We start from the raw sequence: 23,703 nt of genomic DNA on the forward strand, positions 1-23,703 counted from the left end.
TTATTTATTTTTTAGTAGCACTTGCTAAGGTAAAGCCGAGTGCACACTATATGATTTATAATAGTACTTTACGAGTGTTGCTTGTCAAACTGTACGAACATGATTCCCGCTGGAAGCCATGTCACACTGTAGGATCTCAGTTATCATAATGTCAGACTCTGACAGTCAAGACGCATTAAACGGATGCATGCAAGAAGACGTTCAGTGACGTGAAGAAATGGTGGCTAGCAAACAAAAACAATCTCATGCGTTAATTTTGATATTGGCTTTACTTGAAAAGAAAACTGGATAAAACAAAGATGGTGGAGTTACAAACGAGTGTTGTCATCTCATTAATTGCGTCAAATTTGCCGGTTGTCATAAGAGAAGCCACACTGCAGCATTGCACCTCAACTTCTGACACTGCCAGAATTTAGTTGGAGGTAAAATTTTATTGCAATGGCCATCAATCGGCTGTCTGCGAACATGCTAAACTACTGATAAAAGACTTCAGATTTTGGCCTGGGATCATAGGAATCTGTTAGGATTCACAAAATGTTGTCTCCGTGAACCCGGCTTCAGTACTTGAGCATATCCATAAGTATTACATTTATCTTATGTGCTTATTCAACTATTATTTTCTGAGTGATTCAACTTAGAAATTGGTGGAAAATCATCTGCAAATTTGGTTTGCAAAAGAAGTCAGAGGTGATGAGTTGTGTTTCTTGGGTTAAAGAGGTCTTATGATGTGATTCCTTAACGATCCTGTTTGGGAGACAGCACTCTAGTACGCCATTAATTATGGTGAACCAGCACAGGGAAGATGAGATAAATTACTCTGGATCTTCTTCTTACAGCTTGGCTGCTCTGTCTGCTAAACAACCAACCTCATATGGAGTAAATCTCGGAGATGCTTTGTAATTTGCATGGCGTCCTCCGGCATGCTAGTGTCTAACCCTGGCACCCTTGGAAAAAGCTGACAAAGCCAAGAGATGGGCTGGCTTCTTATGTGGGCGTCGAAAAAATGCAGAGACGACATAAAAAAATTTTAACGTGGGGAGGATACACACTACCTGGCTGTTACTATGAAGCTAATTCCACTGGACACTAAAAGTTTGCTCCCAGTACATACTGTACATTTCAAACTGCTGAACCTAAAGAAATATTTACGTTGTTTGCAACTTTATAAAAAACTAAAGCATCAGTGACTTGCTTTAAATGACCAAAGTCTTGCACAGCAGAGATGAAAATTACAAACTGGTATGGCTTGCTTTCTTCTGTGAAATACACAAAAAGAGAAGATATTTTGAAAAATAAAAATTGTCCAGAATAAAAGTCAGTAGGGACCCTATTGAGGGTGTGCGTAAATAATGACAGTTCTGGGTAAACTATCACCTTAAAAGTACATTTTTACAAACTGAACCCGGTTACTTGAATGATGAATAATGGCCCCACTTGTAACCAAGCAATTAATCCATTGCTTTACCAATGCATTACCACAAAGTAGTGAGAAATAAAATAATCTGTAAATGAACCAACCTAGAAAAGTAGTTCCAGCTCAACAACTTCATACAGCTTAATAAAAACATGTCTTATACTAAATAATTCATGTAAGTGCTTTAAAACAAGCTTCACATTTCTGCTTTTAAAGCATTTGTCCCACTGACCCGCTAAGCGTCCACCGCTACACAGTACAGTATGACAGTAAATGTGTTTTCCGTTCATTTTCACAAGCCGAGGGATGAGTCAAAATTCTTTTCTTAGGTAATCATCCGCATGCCACAAATGCTGGCCACTGAATATACTTTGGGTATGTCAGTGTCTGCGACACAGAGGCGAGTTTATGATAGTCGTGCTACCCTGCTTTCTCTAGATATCTACAAATAATTTGAAAATAGAAAATGTGCATGTGAAGCTATAAGTGGCATGTTCAAACTCAGCATGCAGAGGTTTCTTGCGGTGAGTTATGTCAAGGCCAGTGCAGCCGTATTTTTACCCTTGACTCCTGGTTTTGACTAACTCCTCTACATCTATTCAGCTGAATGTACGGTCAAAGCCAACTTTGCATCATGTTGCCATCGCATTTACCCTGAAGAGAGAGAGGGCTACTTGAAGAGAACCCAACTCCAGCAGTGAAACTTGCAAACAATTGTGATATGCATATTTTAAAAAGAGATTCCCAGGTGACACTTCTCATCAAGAAGCCTTGCTCTTTCAATTTTTATGTTTTGCAGTAAACAATTGCATTGCATGTTGTACCACTAAGCTGACCGCGTTTCCCCATGTCGGGGAATGATCTCCCGCTTTCTATAAGGTCAGTAATGTCACTACTGAAACTTAACGCCATGTTAAAAGCACATCTGCTAATAACGTCCTGGGCATCTTCATGATGGGTGTTGGATCATTATCTTGTCTGTTCTGTGTGGTTTTTTTTCCTCTACTCTTATTTGTGTTTTATTAGTGATTGTGAAGCACCTTGGGCAACAGCTGTTGCATTAAATGTGCTATATAAATAATCAAATGAAACTAAGCTGACCATTAATGTTGTCGTCTTCCCGAATGGCAAGGTACGTATAACTTTGCTGCCATGTTATCTTCATTTTTGTTCATTTTGAGTATATGCAAATGGTCTCCATCATCTTCGCTAGTTAGCCATGTTTAGCTATTATTTAAATCTTCATCTGAAATTTCATAGAGTAGTACGTCTAAATTCACAGTATTTATATATCGGTAGACAAAAGGCACCTGGATGATTGTTTGCGCTGAGATTCTGAGATAAGTGTGCAGTGGACACTTTAATACCCCATGAGGCCACCTGAGAAGATTTGTGATTGGAAGTGAAACAACGCAACCAACATTGATACTGCAGGTCACATGATAATGACAGCGTGACTAATGTAGTATTACGTTCATACTATACACATTTATACAACATAGCAGTCGAGACCCACCTCCAAGAAAGTTTTTGACATCTTCCTATTTAAAGGGGTGGTTGATTATGATTTCACTTTTTTTCACAGCTCATTTGCATTTAAAGAGACAGACACAAAAACAGCACGTTTTTGCTCACCCAAAAAAAAAAGACAATTATAACTATATAAAAATATTTGTGGGGTATTTTGAGCTAAAACTTCACATACACACTCTGGGGACATCAAAGAATTATTTTACATCTTGTGAAAAGGGCCTTATACCACCCCTTTAACACACTTGTTGAATCATCAGTGTTAAAACATCCTGGGAGGTGGATCCCGAGGACCGGAGTTGAGAAACACTGCTGTATATAACATCCTTTTTTAATGGTTGCGAAGTTTATTACTCAAAAGAAGTACCTACGATTTCAGGCGGAGCCGTTGTCATCACTACGACACACATCCTTTGTTCACACAGACACATTTTAGCAATGTATTATTACTAGGGTCTAAAGCTGTGATTGTATTTTCTGGTATTCCGGCTTTGCTTGTATTCACACTGAATAATTTCCAGCAATTTGCACCAAAAAATTCCAGGATTAAAACCCTGGGTGAATGCACTTGTGTTGAATCCTTTACACAATCGTAAAATGCACACAGCTGGAAAAATGTGGACTAGGAGTATTGTCAGTGGTTCTGAGAAATGTTGATGGGTAACAAACTGAAATGTGAGCAGAGAAAATGATGGACTTGGACACACATGACTATATTTAAAGCTAATCTTAAGCAAGCTGTTTGTGAATAAAATTTCACCCTGCAAAAAAAAATATTTTCCACCAGCACCAGCTGCAGACAGCTCAGACATTTGAGATGAGGTGCAATGATTGCCAGGACATTTTTGAATTGCTAAAAGTTGAACCTCCTCCTCCTATAGTAACAAAATTGTCTACATTTATGGTAATCTCTAAAAATCCATGGCACCAAGTTTTGCTATGCCTTTGCCAGGGTGTCTGCTCCCGCTCCTGAAGGGCCACCTTAGCTCCAGCCCTAATTAAACATAAATAACATAAATAAATCCTGAACCAGCAAAAAGTAGTCCTCCAAGTGTACGATTAGACACCCCTGTTCTACGGTATAGCCCACCACTGTGTCTGTGGCCCTGTTTACACCTGATATTAAGATGAGTTTTAGTTGATCGGATCACAAGTAGACGAGGGAGACCCGTTTACACCTGGTGTTTTAATCCGTCTCTTTTGTCCACTTTCAACTACTTGTGTCCTGATATCTTTGAGGGGAGGTTCTAGGAGGGTAAATGTATGAGTTTTTTCTCAGATATTTCGATCTAATGGACAAAATAAGCTTGTGTAATTTACATAATAAACTAACACAGAGTCGACAGAAAACACGGAGAGCAGCAGCTTTCGTTTCCGCTCTTACAGCCGCAAGACCACGACGAACGCTGCGAGTGTGTGTTAGAAATCAGGAATGGTGAGAGAACATTGTGCTTGGTACATTTTCATCTTCAAACCAATATTAGGTCGTGTTCGGACAGAGTTTAAATCCCGTCTCACTAGCGGCTTCCCATAATGTTCACGCGTCTTTAGTGGCTGTTCGAACGCATTCGACCACATGAGCGTTTACACTGCGAAAGCAATCCGGTCGAATGCCGTTTTCGACTACCTGTAGAAGTGGTCGAAAGTGGACAAGCTCAAAACCTTTTAGCTTACACCTCTATTTAGCACCGTCGTCCACTTGTGATCCGATCGACCAAAACACATCTTAATACTTGGTATAAACAAAATGTAAGTCTCTGATATTTCCACTGTTCACCTGCCAGTAATAGTTCTGATCATTTAGAAATGTAATGCACACCTCTCTGCAACCGTATGCATTTGCAATTGTAATAGCAATATGCATTAGCAAGCAAACAATGCTACATAACTTAGGATGCATGGAAGCTGAATGTCTAGGCTCTTTCAAGTTCTGGGAACAAGTTTATAATAATTTTGGTTTGTGTGTAGGGTATTCATATCTCCGATCGAAGCGTGTGTTTGGTACCAGTGTGTCCACAATTACCGTCTCCCACATTTGCATTTCCCAGCAAAAGGTCCAAGGGCAACAAAGGGATTAGAGAACTGTCGGCTTGGAAAGCAAGAGCTTCGGTAAGAGCGCCAAGCGCCAGGCCACAGAGACAGGAGACTGCCTCCTACTGTGGAGGTGAAGGGAAAAAGCTACCACAAGCAAAACAAATACACAGGACGGTGCAAATAAATACCTTGGGAGGGAATGCCGTATGCTGTGCCCACCAGAGATCAGGAACTTCCTGAATAAGAACATTTAGTGAAGTATTACTGTAGGCTACATCTATAAATAAGTTTACTGTAGCTTCAGCAGGTTTGTTTTTGGCACCAAGAGGACTTCCCATTGTGTGGGACATATTTTAAAAATGGACACGTTTCTTTCCAATTCATTTACCTTCAAGGGACACCAGGAAGGTGTCTGGTCAAACAAACCCATGTTAGAAAACGAGAGGAATGTGGTTTGGAAGTAGAGCTTGCACACCAAACTCATGGAAATAATCCCTGTTATAGGGCACAGCTCGTGCTTCCAGGTACTGTGTGTGCTCATTTTTCGATTAATGGAAACTTAAATATTTATTAATGTTCATTTCAAAACAAAAACAGAAATGTAAGCTGTACCTGCAGCCTTTAAGAGCCACTGTGGCTCTTTTCATAAATGTAATAAATTAGCACGTGCAGACAAAACGCTCTAATGTTAGCAATTGGCGATGGTTTGCTAGCAGTTTTTTTTTTTTGAAGCGCATTTATGCACTTTTAGGAATATATTTGATTCATGTATTTGTTATATTATAGCCTATTGTTATATTGTTTTTGTCAAAGAAATTTAAAAAAATGGCCTTCCCAGTCAAGCGTTTATCTGCATTATGGACTCAAATCTCATTTTGGATTCTAATCTCATTTCAGTGATTAAATTCAGCATTGTAACCCAAAATTTGCATAAAAATTACATTTTTGTTTTCTCTGGATGGAATAACATTCACCAGAACTTGGTGAATCCTGCAAAATAACACACACACAGACACACACACACACACACACACACACACACACACACACACACACACTCGAGTAAGGAAATAAGGTCAATTTTGATTTAATGTTGACTAATGCCAGGTCACTGAGCGAGGAAATTTGCAAATCATCCATCTTAATTACCTTGGGCACTGCGAAACGTGTCAAAGGCGAGACCAGATGATGCAAAATTGCCCTGGAACTCCCACAAATTGCCTTTACATCTCACCAAGTTACAATTCTGGGGCATTGGGCTGGTCTTGGCTCTGCTTAAGTCTGACTCATCTAATTGAATTAGGCTAACCTCAAGTGCTAGGTTTGTGGAAGCAGGTGAAGGATTGCCCCGTGGAAATACTCCAAATCTCCCTGGCAAGAGGCTTCCACCCATTTCCACATAAGTGAACTAGATATGTGTTTTGCTGACATGGCTTAGGTGAACTAATCACGTTAAACTAACATGGTTCTTAGTGGCTATGAAAAGCTAAACACAATGACATTTACTATCATAATCAAGCGCATGCCAGTGCTTCCCACACTGTGTTTGGAGAACAGTCCCATCCGGTCAAGGTAATCATTGGTTTACAGTAGGTGATGTATACCGTCTCCAAGGGGGAAAATATAGAATGGTCACAATAATAACCTTTTTTTTTTTTTTTTTTTTTTTTTTTTTTTAAACATAGGTTATTTATTTTCATTTACTGTATGACAGTGCAGTTTCATGAGTAAAATTAGCCTATAATTGGAAAGAGGGTAGAATCGTGGACTGTAAAGTGCTAGCTGGGCGATCTTCACTGCTTCCTTCTGTAAGCAAATTTCTATACAAAGACACCATTTTTGCAGTGTTTTCTCTCTCTTCAAAACCCACTCTTTTTTTTCACTCGAGCTGCACTAGACTGTCTCCACAAGTTTATTTTCGAGAAGAGGTGTTCTATCGTGTATTAAATTAAGGCTGAGTAGAAAGGGCTAAAATAATGCTATGACATTTCTATTGGGTGTCTAAAAAGTGTATGTTTCAAATGTAATTTTTTTGTTGTTCTTCGAGCCTTCCTGCTGTTGTGCATTACCAGAAGCTAAAGCTACGTTCACACTGTCAGGTTTTGGGATTGACAACCGCATTTCTTTACAGTCGTTAGTCTCAGCAAGAACCAATGAGGTTCATTCTCGTGTTACGCTGCACGTTTGAACTTGAGCGAGAACCAATGAGGTTTGTTCTCGTGCGTCAAGCAGGTTTGGTTGAGCTTCTGTTTATGTTCACTGATCAATGTTTACATGTGAATAAAAGCCTAAATGAAATCTATTCATCATATTAAGTGATCGAGTCTCTTCTGTTCTGAAAACTCAATTCATATGGATAGTTTTACGAACTCTTTATGAACTTTTTGAAGTGTCAAAGTGGTAGTTTTAACTTTTTGGGTGAACTACCCCTTGAAAGTGTTTAAAGCTTGATTTTTCGTCAGAGACTAATTCACAGACTATACTACGCAGTTACTGAGTCCACTTGAACATGTGGCGCTAACAGAGACACTAACGCACACAAATTTTAACATTAAATAATACATTTCATTTCATATCGTATATCCCCAGAACACTTGAAATATACGACAAGTCTCTCATTGGATAGTTCTGTGATACTTTAGCATTTTAGCTTTTGTGGTCCATAAAAGAAAGAAGGGCATTAGAACAACACCAGGGTGAATTTATTATTTAATTTTTATTTTAGTGTGAACTATCCTCAATGCAGGACTGACAACCATATTATTTTGCTGTGTGAATGTGGCCTAAATATCATATTGACATTTATTAGTTTACTGCTAATATGGAGAAGACCTTGAGGGTTTATTGCCTTTTCTGTCCATTACAGTAGCTTTGCTGTAGTCTTTATTTATGTAACTTCAAGCTCAATGACAGTGTACGTTAGTGCAGTGTCATCTAACAGTTAGTCATTACAGCAAATATGGCGTTCTCGTTCCTGTTCCAGAACCAAAACCTTTAAAAGCAAATGTTTGAGAACAGAATGTAATTCTGCAATGCCAGTACCGCAACCTGAAGGGTTACTGGGATAAGTAAAGTCTGACCTATGGCCTTTTCTTGTGATTCTGGGCAGAGAATACATAGTTCTTCAATAGCAAAATACCAGCTACCGATTCTATAATTAAAGACCTTTGATTCTGTGCTTTATATTTTATTGACCGCATTTAACAAACAACACTTAAAATTTCAGTTTAGAACTTTTACTGGAGTATACATTTCCGTTGACTGGATCATCATTTTTATCACAAATTCATTCTGTTTTTGTTTTGTTTCTTTTTTGTCCCATGAACAGTGTATAAATAGGGACTGGAAACCTTCCAAAAATGTTTATTATAATACATTTTTTGGTAACTCTTTATTTCGATGGTCCACTTTAGACATTCTATCAGTAACTTTGCAACTCCATGTCAACTAACTCTCAATTGAGTATTGTTACCCTGTCTGCTTAATATCTGCCAACACTTTATTTTGATGCTCCCTAACAGACCTTCCTCTGACTAGAAGTAACTTTGCAACTACATGTAAACTTATTCTACTAACCTGAACCAACAGTAACAACTGTCTACTACACTGAAAACCCTAATAAGTTGATTGAGCTCAATTGATTTGAGTAAACTCGTTCCCTCAATTTAATTGAGTAATGGTGTCTCCCAAAACGTGCATATTTAAGTTTACTTAACTTGGTGCTTATGTAGACTTGACTTAAATGGTTTAGTTCACCAAACTTGACGATTATTTAATGTACTTAAACAATAAAGTTCACTTAACTTAGTGTTAATTTCAAGTTTGTATATTTAATTAAACTCAACATGAAAATTTAACTGAAATTAGAATTTAATTCTAAATTTTAAAGTTATTATTTTTGACTTACTCTAATGGGAGTTAGTTGACATGGAGTTGCAAAGTTACTTATTATTAGTTGAATGTATAAAGTGGACCATTGAAATAAAGGAAACGATTTCTTACACTTTTGCAAAAAATTCAGTAACTTTCCAAAAATGTTGATAATTTATATAATATAGGCTACTGTAAATTTTGTTAATAGATTTAAAAAAAGAACAGGTCACATTTTTTACTTTAATTAATTGCGATTTATTGCCCACTGTAAAAAAAAAAAAAAGTTGGTTTAACTTAAAAAAAGCAAGTTACCTTGTTGCCTTAATTTTTAGTTTGTTGTAATAAAAAATTTGAGTTAATACAATGAAGAGGAATGGTTTAATAAACAGAAACTCAAAATAGTATGTTATCTTCACACATTAGTTATGAAGTTGATTTGACAAAAGATAAAAAGTTGTGCTAACAAATCATGAAAATATTTTTTTACAGTATTAAAATTTAAAATATATTTTTTATATTGTAATACATATTTTCACATTGAATCTCCAAATAAAAAACAATAAAGTATACAGTATAATCGAAAGTCATCAGTATCTTTTAAATATTATATAAAACATATTTTATTACAAATAGATATTTTATTATATATTTCTATATTGTAAATAAATAAATATAATTCGATATAGGCTATCCCATAAAATTAACAGATTGATAAATGTAACATTTAAATGTAGGCTATAAAACAAAATGAGATTATGGGATTATTTTTGGTATATGATGTTATTTCATGAATGTCATTATTTTAAGAAATGTTACTTTCTTTGTAGCAGGAAATAATTGTGGTTCCCTGCTAAATAAAATTGGTTGAGTAAAATCGAATTCAAAAACATAATTCAGACAGAATACCCATTATTAAAGAGCAGTCAACCGTCTGTACACTATAGCTGACAATATTTATTTTTTTGTGAGTTTCTACGTGTGTGTTTTGGTTTGAAACACTGACAGAAATTTAATCATAGCTGCCAATGTCTTTCCAGTTTGACCGTACTGTCAAACTGAATTAGGAGATGAATCTCCACTTCAAAGGTCAATTATTCTGTGGTGGAATTTCATGCCTTTCTCTCTTCCTTTGCCTTGTTTAATTGCTGTCAAAAATGGCTGGGTCACAAGGGACACAGCTGGAAAAGCCTCGATGAAATAACAGTTTGGCTGACTGTTTTTAGTCACATGTCAGACCACTTCACTTGTTAAAAAAAAAAAGCAGACACTCACGTTCTATCGTTTTGTTTCCATTATCTAAGCCCTCTCTCAAGTGTTTTATCACATAATGTGAAGGCCAAGGGAAGTGGGCCTGGAAATGACATCTGAGCCCACCACAACAATACATTTTCCAGGATTTAGCTAAATTGGCAAATATGAAATTTCCACGAGTGTCTAAAAAGGGGTGTTTTAAGGTTGTCCAGACCCAAGCTTCTTGTTTTCTCTCTGCTGAACACTTATTGGGACCCATTTTTACCAGTATGAAGTGAGGGATGGTAAATGGAAAACAGCTGTTGACCAAAACAGCTCATTTTCAAGAGAAGTGGTGTGATGTTACACTTCTATTTAAGCTTCAATGAGCATTTGCAATGCATTTCATGATTGAAATACTAGGTTCATAAAACGTTTGCATCAACATAATAATAATAACTTTAAGGTTCAAGTTTCTTTGTAAGTTTTCTTTTGTAATTTACCAGTTGCCATGCACCAGCTCATTGGACACGTGAGGGACACAAAAACTACACTTCAAATTAGACATTACACAAAATTCATGTTCATAATGTAATTCAATGTTGGCAAATAAACAGTCACTGAACATTCATGCTGAAATAAATAAATATAAAGCAAATTGAACAGGGAACATGTACACGCATCACAATAAAAACGCCATAAACCTGTTTCATACATGTGACGTGAAGACTAATTTTTCGAATTATGGACATGTGGGTATTTAAGATTCTTTGGTCTCATTATTTTTTGGATGTGTTTTGAGTTTTTACTATGACAAATGCAGCATCTCTGAGTTGCATGTACAAAAGGAAAAAATAAACACATTATTACACACATAAAAACATGCAAGTTCCACATGAAAATATGTGTATCATAACATATTCAGACACAGTTTTAGGGAAGCTTCTAAAATGTATTACAGGAGGTAATTAGTGTGGTGAGTTTTGTAACTTGACAAGCAGTTTTATGCCTGCTACAGACTTTGTGATTTCTGGCAATACTATAAGATATTACAAATCACACTGTACGACATGAATCTAATAAACTTGGGTACGAGTACGACATGTATGCAGACAGACTGTACGATGTTGACACCTAATCGTAGGCCATGACGCAAGTTAATATCTAGAAGAATAAAACACCATCACCATGTACTATAGTGGTAAACAAATAGAGCAAGATGAATCATACTTTGGCAATTGAGGTTTTTATGTGCGCTGAAAATAAGAGAAGTAAGCGAAAGGAGGAGAATATGGACGCGGCCATTTCTAAAGTAAAGAGGCCAACTTGGCATGTCTATTTTGTAAATGGAGCTTGAGGTAAGTAGTTTTAAGTTTTAGCACCCGTCGCTTTGATCAATTCGCCATTTCATGTTGCATTTGTATTGGTTAGTCAGGAGACGTAGGTCGCAGCAGCAAACACACTGTGAGATGATCATGCTACACTTCACACACCTTTAGAAAACTATCGCAGGCTATCTTTGGTCGCAAGACCGTGACAACAGTCGTCTTTGAACCTCTCTCACTGTACGATGTTTAGGAGCCACGACCACAGAAATCACCACGATTGGTCATCTTTCATCTGGGGACAGCCCAGTGATAGTACAATGTGTACCGGGCATAAGAAACAATTATATTTTGTTGTAGTTTACTGATTTATTTCTTTGCTGACAGTGCTGCTTAGTCTTTAGATAGAATCTTATTTTGATATTCATGGCTGTGATCAAAAGAGATTGGTTGCCATCACCCTATGATTTAATTTGAAAAACTGTTCACTCTGTGGGGACTTGTGTATAAAAAAGGGGGTCACGGAATGGTCGGGACTCTCTGTTGTTTGCAACACTAGGGTGTAGCCTTCAGAAACCAAAGAATTGTGGGGTGAGCGCGGTAACCAGGAGGCATAAGGTTATGTAAGCAAAAGGGGTTCACTTCTAGTTCTTCTAGAGGAGAGCAACTTCAGCCAGTGATTGACATGCCATTGAGCCAATTTAAGATTAAAGCCAATATTGCATAAGATTTGTATTAGCCACAAAACTTAAACAAAATTGCAGTTGACTTAGCAGATTCTCAAGGGCCACGCTTCTAAAAAAAAAACAATGTAAACATAGCACAGAATCATTTTGAATCCATCCAGCAGCACCACCCTCGCATTGCATGCCTTGTACTCAAGTTAGTTGCCGGCTTCCCAGCCGGTCATTTCTGTTCCGCTTTTGATGAAGCTGGAGTGCATCCATAAAACATTCCACAGGAGGAAAAAGGCTAAAGAACATATGTCAAAATGTCAGGGTGTAGCTATACTGTAACCTTATGGCGGCTCTTGGCTTTACATTCGCATGTTGTTGGGCAACTAAATATAAAGCTAATTGCTATGACAGAGATGAAAGAAGAGACACCCCCCATATACAAATAACTGTCATTATCATCAAATCTGTTATTACAAGAATTGGTCTCTTCCTCTTCATTAAGAGTTCTTGGGACACCTGCACTCACAGAAAAAAGGCTACGTTTACACGTGGACGGATATTTTCATAAACGGACATTTCACCCCTCTCCGTTTTCAAAAATAACATTGTGCACACCTGTCATTTTCAGAAAAGTAATCGAACACGAACCCATGTATATGCCGTCAAGAGCATGCCAAACCTGTAGGTGGCAGTGTCACGAGAAGCTCAAGCCCACGTTAGCCAATCAGAATCCCGAAAATAGTCACATACTGTGACGTCGGCTGCCTAAAACTCAGTTTTTCTCAGTTTACATGCAAACGTGCAAACGAAGTTTTCCAAAATCTCCACTCTGGCCGGAGTTTTTAGAAAGAATCGGTTTCAGAGGCGAATTCTCCGTTTGTGTGTAAACGAAGGGCTCAAACGAAGGGAAATGTCTCCGTTTTTCAAAATAACCATGTACGTGTAAACGGGGCCTAAAGCTGTCACTGGGGCTGTACCTTTTCAAAAGATACACTTTTGTTTCTTTTAGGTACTAATATGTACCTTTAAGTTACCAATATGCACACTTTATTTACAAAAGTGTACCTTTTGAAAAGGTATCGCCAATTGTAAATAAAAACATGTGACTTGCAAATGCGCACAGGAGGAATTTTTCATCAAAACTGATTGTTGAGATTGGAAAATGACTGAGTTAGTGTAAAAGCGAGTCACAGTGTACCGCCATTGTATTGAAATGAAATACCCAACATTCATTAAATGATCTACTTTTGCGTTTTGTAGAAGTATTAATACATGAGGATAAGTAAATGATGACATTTTTATTTTTGGGTGAACTATTACTTTAAAAAGCAATGCATATTGCATAAGGAATAACACATTCAGTTAATTTGCGCATGATCAAACCTCACAATTTTGTTGACATATTTTTGTTTTATGCACTATAAAGGTACCCTATTGTTTTGTAACTCTATTATAATTTAGATTAAAGGATGCATTGCATATTCTACTGGGCTGGCAACAAATTATTCTAAATTATTATTGTTCCGTTGTGGCAAAACATGTTTCAGTCAACACTGCACAAATGGTTTGGATTGTGTCTGGCTTTGGCGCTCATCATGGCTTATTTTTTATGGCATCAGTCAAACAATGTACTGTAATTGCCTTGCTTTATGCCATAAACACTGTTTATGATGTATTGTGATAATTCCATGGATGTACAGACTGCCTTGTCAGTAATTGTCTCAGATGTGTGAACATAAGTGCTCATTTAGAGACCAAAAAAACAACAGCTGAGGGTGCTCTTAACAGCAGATGTAACAGTCACCATATTGTGCAGTGGTGCCATATAGACCTGTCCAGCCTGAATGACAGAAATCCTCATGAAGTATCGCAGCCTGATCTTTTGCAGGAGAGTGAATAATTTTTATGACACTTGCAAGCCAGCCACCTATTAAATTAGTTCATAGAACCACTATACTGTTGCTATGGCACGGTTCAAAGTGTTAAAACAGTTTAAACTTGTCAGAAGTCAATATGAGGGCCTGCACATGCATGCTTGGCATGGGAGAAAAGACCATAATGGGGTACCGCAATTTGAAAAAAGAAGAGAAAGAGGAAAGAAAGTGTAATATTTTTAGTTCCAAATTACAACGTTGGAACTGTTGCTTTGCTCAGCCGACTGTCCGGGGACTGGAATGGCATGATGGGAGCGCAGCCACTGCCAAACTCCACCCAGGTCCCCTCCCTCCTTCCCTCTGCCCTCTCTGTGCTTCTCATCTCCCCTCGATGCACTGAAATCGCAGACCTGGCTCCACCGCCCCTTATTTCTCCTTTTCCCTGTCCCTCAGCTGGGTCTCACCGGCAGTGGCAATGAAAGCCATTCTTAACTCGATGTGTGGTGAACCACTTTCATTAGTTGCAAGCGAAAGAGAAAAAGACATGTCATCGTAATGCAACCCTTCCATCAGGCCTGCATTTTTTAGGATTGCACAACAATTAATTAAAGCAACTCTCCTTGATATGAGACCAAGGTTCACAGAGTCGAGAAAACCCCTCTATAACCCTTCTGTTAAGTTCATATTAGGCTTTCAATGGTGTCTGCTCCTGCACACAGGATTTGATCCCAACATGCTTTTTTCTGTCAAAACCAATAAAGAAGAAATAAAGAAGAAGCTTTGCAAAACTTCCACCAAAGAAAATGCAATCACTCATATGCTTTCTCTCTGTATAATCCTAAAATATGTTCTTGCCTAGCTACAAGTCTTTGCAAGTAAATTGAAAAGAAAATAATTTAGCCAATTTAGTAATTTACCTCCGAAACTGTAAAGTGTTTTGTGTCTAAAATTTGACCCTACGTGTCCTGAGTACAGGATCTTCCACTACTCTGTGGGCACTGAAAGTACACAGACACAGAAGTTTACCATCTGCCGTGCCAAAATACCTGGCAACTGATGTGAAAACAACACAAGAATCATTTGTCTACCCTATGCTTGTGCTCTGAAGTTTAATGATAATAATGCCATTTTATATCCTTGCCACAAACTCCTTCAATAAATTAGATAATGTCTACATGTCTTTACACCTCTTTTAAAGCGAGCAACGGAGGGAAAAGCCCTATTTTAGAAATTACGAGACAAATAACTCAAATTAACTACATGTAACACAGAATCTCAAGATCCCAGTTAAACGGTGGTTTAAGATTCTTTAGAAGCCAGTTCATGATATAACTACTATTCTTGGAAAGGAAACTGGCTTGCAGCAATTGGAAGCTTGCATGAGTAGGTTTTAATGCTTGTTAGGAGAAAGAAAAAGTGGTGAAGTAACAAGACTGGCCGTAAGTAGAAAGTAAAGCTGTAAGTTTTAATTAAGTACACCCATAAAATGTATTTTTAAACCAATGCATTTACTCCTAGCAATCCAACTGGTTTGAAGTCTTAATATATACTCTCTTTTGTTCTTCTGAAGACATTTTAGCAGCATCTAAGCCACTTCAGATGATGGGGGAGGGTATTGCCAATTTGAACGCCTTGCACGTAATTGACGAGAAAGAAACAACACTCTTTAGCAGGTATTCCATGTCCATTTTTTATAAGTAAGGGGAGGGGATGGTGGAGGATGGATTTCAGAAGGCTTGCAATGGAGAGGCTCAGGATTGGTGGATGCCGTTGTTTGGCATGGCCCCCTGCCAAGCACTTATGTCTTTATATACTGTAAACAGATGACCGACCAGTCCCGAGTGTGTCTCTGTGTTCACCCTCTCTTTCTGGGCTCTCTCCATCTTCTCTTTCTTCCCTTCTTCATCTTCTCTGTAGACTTTCGCTGCATCTGCACACCCTTCAAGACTTTCAACAAGACCGGGCAAAAACAGCAAACACATCCTCCTCCATAAAAACTCTTGAGTCACTTTTCGAGAAACCACCAGTCAAGCCTTCAGCTGTTTGTAGTGTCGGCGTGGGAGAAAGAAACCATGTCTCAGCAGATGTTGCTCTTGACGGTGGTGTCCATGTGGCTTTTTGCCGGGTACTTTCTGGCAGAGGCAACATATTCCAACAACCCTATGCACAACCGCTATCGTGCGTTCAATCACCATACCAACATGGACAATCAGCTTCCTCCAGAGGTACCTGTGGTGGCGGAAGCAGTAGCCCCTCGCCTGGTCAACTTCAGTCGCACCTTTTATGGGATCATGTTTGATGCTGGCAGCACCGGCACCCGTATCCACATTTACAGGTTCATTCAAAAAGACCCAGGTAAGTCTCTCCATGTCCTTTCTCCATATCCCCTTTTTATGCACTAAATGAGCTTTGCAGATCCCCAGGTTACTTACTTGCTCCTCTTGTAGCTAGAATTTCAATATTTTCCTCTCCAGATGTGTTGGTCTGATTGTCCTTACTCACATCCATGCTTCGGTGTAGCTTAGACCGTGAACTCAGAATGATCTTGAAGAGTCCCGCCTTGCACACTCTGTGAACGGCTGCCCTCTTCATTTCTCTCTCTCTCTCTCTCTCTCTTGATTTCTTTTTTACTGCATCCCTCTCAGGAGCTTGTGGCTCATAGCACGTCTGCTTAGTGTCTGTGTTTGCCGTGGTTCATTCACTGCATGGTGTGAAGGCAAACAGAAACACAGGGGTGGGAAGAGGAAAGAGGGATGGAGAACGATGGGTAATAAGCAGCTGCAGTTTCATTTAATAAATTGCAACCCTGAGCAATATGTTAAAGATTATGGGTTTGAGCTGATAATGCAGTAATTGGTTCCCCAAAATACCCATCAAATGGAGACATGGCATCACTCCTGATGAGGTAAACTCTGAGCCTTGAGAAACTCTTAATTTGCCTGTCTGGAAAAATCTTGGTGGTCGCCATTTGTGGTAAACACAATAACCAAATGTCTCTGCTCATGTACAATAACCTTTTAAGAGATGGAGTCAAGTTGCCCACAGTCCATCGCTAATGTGCACCTTCTAATAGCATACGTCTTCAATTGTCCCCTCTGACATTTCTGTCTGTCTCTGTGTCGCACAGCGATGCTTCCAGTGCTTGACAATGAGATGTACCATGCCGTGAAGCCTGGATTGTCAGCGTATGCAGATATACCTGAAAAGGTAAGCCACTAACTTTCTTGTAAACATCAGGGAACGTTATTTCTATTACATTCTAATGTATTTGGCTTTTTGTTGTCTAGTCTGTGCAGTGCACAGGTTTTTTTTTTCACTGAAGATAACAATATATTTCTGCATTCAGCACTATGGAAATATAGACTGTGCAATGATTCTTTACTTTAGTTTGTAACCACACAGTAATTTCTGTTTTTGCATAGGTAGTTTTTGCAGATGTTCTAATAAAAAAAACTGCTTTATGCCAGTATTCTATTGATGTTTTTTTTCCCCATGCTCAATTATGTAGCCATGAGCCAAGTACATTGAAATGGTTAATAATTCTGCTCTCTGTTGAAAGATAGTGTTGCTAGTAGACAAACAAGATGTCTGTTCAGCTGTTTATAGATCATTCTATTGTTACAGGACAGGGCTAGGATGGATTCTTTGAGTTCTCTTTGAGGAATTGTGGTGTATTTGCAATACTATGTACATATTTTCCATTTGCTAGGGTGGAGAAAGCCTTAGGCAACTGCTGAAGGTGGCAAAGAAGACGATTCCCAAAGAGCAATGGATCCAGACACCTGTGGTTCTGAAAGCCACTGCCGGCTTGCGCCTGCTGCCTCAAGAAAAAGCCAAAGCCCTGTTGGATGAGGTAAGGCTTCCTCTCTTTCTCAGATAATTTGGTAGAGAAACCAACCATCCCAAAGGGATGCAAACCACGTTGTGTGCGAGACAGAGAGAAAGACAGAAAGACAGGAAATGTAAGAGAGAAGAGAAACCAGTACTGTGCAAAAGCAGCTGTTCTGAGGCTGTCTGGAGTTAAAGGAACCCAAATGCCTTTTGAATTATCGTATTCAATGCCACCACACCAGCCGCACTTGTGGTTTCTGGCTTGCCCAGTTTCAGACAATTTTGCCCAAGATTGATTCAGTGCACTTCCCGTTGACTCCGGATAAAAAGAGCCGGCTTGAATATTTATGTTGTAACAGCCAAATGGTTTCTTAAATTTTTTTTATGGTGTACACTACAGAGGAACACATGAGTCATGAACTCCTAGATTTCATTACATTGTAGAGTTGAAATTGTACACTATGGTTAATACATGTAAATTCTGGTTTGTGTCCATAGGTCAAAGAAATTTTTGACGACTCTCCTTTCTTTGTGCCAAACAACAGTGTCACCATAATGAATGGCACCAATGAAGGTAATATAACTTTTCTCTCTTTAACATATCCAAGATAATGAAGCACAAATGTAAATTAAACCCATGATGCAATGCACAGACTTTGAAACATCCCTTTTACCCCAGCTTTCCTGTGTCTGTTATTGTGATAGCGACCTGAGTATTTAATATAGCTGTCTGGATTAAACCTTGTCTGGAAGCCTCCCACGCTCAATATAAAATAATCCTCCACATTTTTTAATTTAAGTTGACATTCGTTTCACGCAAACCCAGACATTCGCATACTTGTCCGGTGGTTTTATGAGGTGTGACTAATTTCACATCTCAGACATGTTTAATTACCTGGGCTGGTCTTTGAAGGCACCAACATAAGATGTATACTTTCTATGAAGACATTAGTGATACAAACCTGCACTGCTGTATTTACTGAATATGTATATATATAAAAAACACTTGTAGGTGTCAGATATCAAACTGTTTCAAATGTTAAATAATGTCTGAGTGGTGACTGGTGTTTATCATATTATTTAGGGTTAAAACTTGATACTTAGTATTCAAATTATGCATCTCAATATGGATTCTCTATCTTACAGGGGTCTTGGCATGGGTTACAGTAAACTTCCTCACAGGTAAAGTATTGCTAAACATATGTTTTTCATGGATTTCGATGACTGATATTAAAATAATTTTTACACAAGTTTATTATACTTTTGTATTGCAGGTCATTTGTATGCTAAAACAAGGAAAACTGTTGGGATCCTGGATTTGGGAGGAGGTTCAACTCAGATTACGTTCCTTCCTAAGTTAAAGGTATAACGATAAGACAAAAGTTGGCATACTGGCTAGTATGTTTCAGTATTACACTGTCTTACATTGACACTATTCTCTTTCACAGAAAACTGTGATGTCTGCTCCTCCAAGCTACATTGCCAAAATCAATATGTTCAACAGCACTTATGAGCTATATACTCACAGGTCAGATAACTTGACGAAACAATAGTTATTTTGTCCCTTTTCAGACAAAGACCAACCATATGCAACAATTTGCCATCATCATTTTTACTTTTTTCCCATTTGCAGTTACCTTGGAAATGGATTAATTGCTGGCAGACTGGCAACTCTTGGTGCTCTTGGTGCTGATGGTAAATATTAATGTTTTTTTTGTTTGTTAACTTTATGTTATTATAATGTTTTATAATGATGATTATATTTTCTCACAATGTTCAACCTTTAGGACTTGACTGGAAAGTTTTCAGAAGTTCTTGTTTGCCAAAAAAATTCAGAGAAGACTGGAGCTTTGGTGAACACACCTACAAAGTCAGTGGAACCCCAGATGGTGAGTGACCTCAGATTAAGAATAGAATAAGGAATATCAATTCCACTCTAATAGGAATTTAAAAAAGAAACTAGTTCAGTTACGGGCTTGACATTTAGCCTGCCCCTTTCTCCCTTCAGCAATGTTGTAGTGCAGATTTACCAGTTATGATGGGCCTTGTTAAGCAGTCCATATGGTTTCCAACTGGTAGAAATGACCAACCAGTTAGCTCCAGGTCATATGAAGGCTGCCTATTTGGAGCTTCCTGGGAGGAAATCTTTCCCTGAAGAATTTGAGAGACAGGACAAAGTTAGGTTTACGATAAAGGGCAGTGAGGTAAAACTGCAACTGCATTTTACCAGATCTCAATAACAGGAGTATAAATACATCTGGTCCTTTATTTCCAGGTTATGCAGGGTACAAGTTGTGCTACCAAGAGGTGACGCGAGTGGTGAAAGGAATTGTGCACCAGCCCTTAGAGGTCAAGGGAAGCAGCATCTTCTATGCCTTTTCCCATTACTATGACAGAGCTGTGGATTCCGGTCTCATTGGTGAGTAGGATTACATTAGGGATAAGGGTCAATGCTACGCATCATCTTAACAAATTAAAAAATGATGCTGAACAAATATGTATTGTCTCAATCCTTTAGACGGATCTCGTGGTGGTACTGTGGAAGTCAGGGATTTCAAAAAAAAAGCCAAAGAAGGTAAGACCTTGGACATTCTCCCAATCTCAGGTCAAAGTCCTGCCGCACACATTGCACAAACATAAACCCTTGGTGCTTATTTGCATTTGAGGTTCTCGACAATCACACTGGCTTCACAAAATGATAGCTCTGCCACCACATAAACATAGGTTGCGCCTCTCCCACACAAATACTTCTGCCTTCTTTTGTAACTCTCCAACCCGCTATCTCAGCTTTTCCATGCCCTTTGCGTAGAAGATTATGTTATGAGTTCTTGTACAGAATGTGGCGCATACGTCAGTTTGAGACCTGAAACTGATTCATAGAATATGGCTCACGTGGTAGATTGTGTCAAACAGTAAATGTCCACAGAGAAGATTTATCACTATGGGGAATGAGTTGGCGCCTTATGTAAGGCGTTTATTTGTACACTGACACTGTCGCATGGTCCCGATGAACCACATTTGGCACGTTAGTTGTCCCAATGGCAGCAGCCCTGTGGGTACTCCCTCCTCCCTGACCGTGAGACAACACCTAAAGCCCAATATCTAACTGGAGTCAGGCAGGACTTAATGTCTCACTCTGTGTGGGAACACTTGGAGTCTCATGGTTTGGAGCACGATCAGCACACGTGTATGAAATTATTCTTCTGTACTTTTCTCCAGTTCTTCCCTTCTTCCCAAGCTTTCACAAGTCACCTTGTCAGCTGGAGGAAAAACAAAACATTGGGAAGACCTGTTTCACAAAGATGTGCTAGACAGTTGTAGCAAACACAGTGCTGGTGCCTCAATGTCTTACGTAATTTTCCCCAGACTCTGACACACTGTAGCCTGACAATCAACAGTCTGTCCTCACTAGATAGTTTATACACTATGCTTATCTCATGTGGGAGTCTTTTAGTCTTTTAATCCTGTCTTTATGTATATTTATTGCCCAATTCTACACTCACAGAGTTACAAAATGTTTACATTGTCTGTGCAAAACTCATTGCCATGTGGTTGCAAAGGTTTTCAAAGTAGTTCTTAGTTCTAGGGTGTTATGGGTACTGGGTAGTACCTTTTACTCAACAAGCCACCCAATTTGAGGAATAACTCACACAAACTGTGTGGGATGAGAAATGTGTCAAGGTTTAATACTTAGGCTTTGGCGTTTTTTCTTAAAATCCTTAACTGTATGAGCAATCGTTGCAGCTTCCCATAGCAAGCACAGCTAATTACAGTTATTTTCTTTTTCTTAATCAAGTGTGCAACAAGATGACTAAATACCGCCCAATCAGCCCCTTTTTGTGCATGGACATGACCTACATCACATGCCTACTGAAAGAGGGATTCGGCTTCAAGGATAGCACTGTTCTGCAGGTGAGGCTGAAAGATTAAAACAACAATTTAAAAATGGAAAACTCCTGTGAAGCTTGAACAAATTTACCGGAAATAGACTATTCAGGAGATCTCAAACCTGTTTTCTGTACTTTTTTTGTTTGTGCTTAATTAAAGTGCCAAGAGCCTAAATTAACATTCCTTGGCAGCACAATTTTATTCATAGATTACTGATCATCTTTTTCTTCACAGCTTACCAAAAAGGTGAATAACGTGGAGACAAGCTGGGCACTCGGCGCCATCTTTGATCATTTCCACAATCTCAACATTCAATAAATTCTGCAGTCTTGTGGATACCAGTATGACGGGGAGAACAGGGGTCAAATCTCACCTGGTCAAGCAGTCTCCCCCCTTCCTCCTCCCCTAAAACTTTTAAGTGGGTTTCAGATCTGTCCTGCACTGCAGCCCTGTATCTCAACACTCTCCTTCCTCACCAACTAAACACCCAGAGAACTGTTCACAAAGAAATCACTATATTTTTGTAAAGATGGCCAGGCCAGTCTGCTATTTCTACTGTATGTTTACATTTTTTCAGCTGTCGTCTTAGACCCATTCAAAGCTCTTGATTCATGCTGTTGTGCAGGATATTGTGCAGTGTGACACATGTAAAAACATTGCGTTGAGTAGTGTAGCTTCCGTAGCTTCTTCGACAGTTATCTGTTATTAGTAGTGCTTGCACAGTAGTGTAGTGCTGTTTTAGGTTATGGTGAATTATATTGAAATTTCCATGTAGTGGCACGTAACACTTTAACTCAGCTGGTAGAGCTACAGTCATCGGTCTATGTTTTAGTTTGGGATCAGCAGCTTAAACTGGGGATGATTGGACAGGTGCGGATCAGAACAAATCAATTATAGTCACTTTACATGGGCACGTGAATGCTGATTTACATATTAATGAATAATGCATGTATTTACACATATCTGTTTGAATGATAAAGATGTTTCCATAGCTGAGTTGTAGAGTTGAGGTGGAAGCTTTTCAGATAGATATCACTTTTGGTGAAATTCTATAGGTGCTTTTTTTAACCGAGGTCTAACCAACCATGGTTTTTAACACTGAATGGCATGTAGTTTAATACACTTGCACTGCAGCCATCATCAAATTCAAAAGGTATACAAATGCTTACATGGCTAAATCCTAGTATAAATAGCCTACTATATAACTCAAATGACTACTGGTCAGAGGTTATTAAAGTAGATATTATTCATTACTGTATTTAAACAGTTGTTTTACACCAACATGCAAACAGAGTTTAGAGTACCTTCAACCTCTTTTAGGCTATGTCTTTAAACTTGGGTTAGTTATTGTGGATGGTTTTAGGTAGTTTTAGGGGGTCATTATGTGGAACAGCGTTAAAAAGTTGCTGCTGTGTGTATGCACAGATGCTCAGTTGTAATTGGGCAAAATTAGGTCAGATTTTGTAAAACGTGACAGGTGCGTACTGCTGACAGATTTAGGACCAGTGTCAGAAAGTAACAGTCTTGGCAGTATCATGTTAGGTGCGTTTTGTGAATTATTGTACAAATATTTATTACATGGATACTTGCTGAATATGCTGTGGCGCGTTGTTGCATTTCTTAATCCATCAGCTTCAGTATACCTTTATATGTCGTATTTCTACGACTGTATATATCAGTAATTTACTTCTTTTTTGTTTTTGTTTTACCAATTGTGTCATAGTTCAATGACATGATTATCATGTAGGCTTCGCCATTATTAGTGGTATTCTTTACAGCAAATGCTATAAATATGCTTTCCAATCAGTGTTGTGTATGAAGTGATATTGTACATGTATGAATAAAAAATAAATACAATCTGTTGTTGAATACATTTAACCAACAAACTTGATCTTTTGGATCATCAAGTAACTTATAAATTCAACTTGAGATACTCTACTGATATTTATCTTTATTATTCTCTCATCGAGAATAATAATGTATAATGTAATGAAAAGAAAAACTTGATGTTCCTGTGTATCAGAAAA

The 23,703-nt window shown here is 38.4% G+C and overlaps 1 protein-coding gene across 1 annotated transcript; it reads left to right on the forward strand.

Annotated features, from left to right (window-relative positions):
• Positions 1 to 15,793: 15,793 nt before the first annotated feature.
• Positions 15,794 to 23,543, forward strand: entpd5a (ectonucleoside triphosphate diphosphohydrolase 5a). Its single transcript, XM_079632471.1, has 13 exons — positions 15,794 to 16,312; positions 17,085 to 17,164; positions 17,667 to 17,810; positions 18,287 to 18,362; positions 18,935 to 18,970; positions 19,063 to 19,151; positions 19,237 to 19,316; positions 19,422 to 19,483; positions 19,576 to 19,677; positions 20,064 to 20,207; positions 20,307 to 20,363; positions 21,585 to 21,700; positions 21,911 to 23,543. The coding sequence occupies exons 1-13, from the start codon at positions 16,030 to 16,032 to the stop codon at positions 21,992 to 21,994; spliced, it is 1,353 nt and encodes a 450-aa protein (XP_079488597.1). The 5' UTR covers positions 15,794 to 16,029; the 3' UTR covers positions 21,995 to 23,543.
• Positions 23,544 to 23,703: the final 160 nt, after the last annotated feature.

The sequence above is a fragment of the Phoxinus phoxinus genome (assembly GCF_949152265.1).
Source record: "Phoxinus phoxinus genome assembly, chromosome: 13".
Taxonomy (NCBI): domain Eukaryota; kingdom Metazoa; phylum Chordata; class Actinopteri; order Cypriniformes; family Leuciscidae; genus Phoxinus; species Phoxinus phoxinus.

Excerpts from the sequence above, each read along its gene's own strand:
- entpd5a (XM_079632471.1), top strand. The coding sequence starts at position 16,030 with ATGTCTCAGCAGATGTTGCTCTTGACGGTGGTGTCCATGTGGCTTTTT. Across the intron at positions 17,811-18,286 it reads CCAAAGCCCTGTTGGATGAG|GTCAAAGAAATTTTTGACGA; the intron begins GTAAGGCTTCCT and ends TTGTGTCCATAG. Across the intron at positions 19,678-20,063 it reads AGTCAGTGGAACCCCAGATG|GTTATGCAGGGTACAAGTTG; the intron begins GTGAGTGACCTC and ends CTTTATTTCCAG.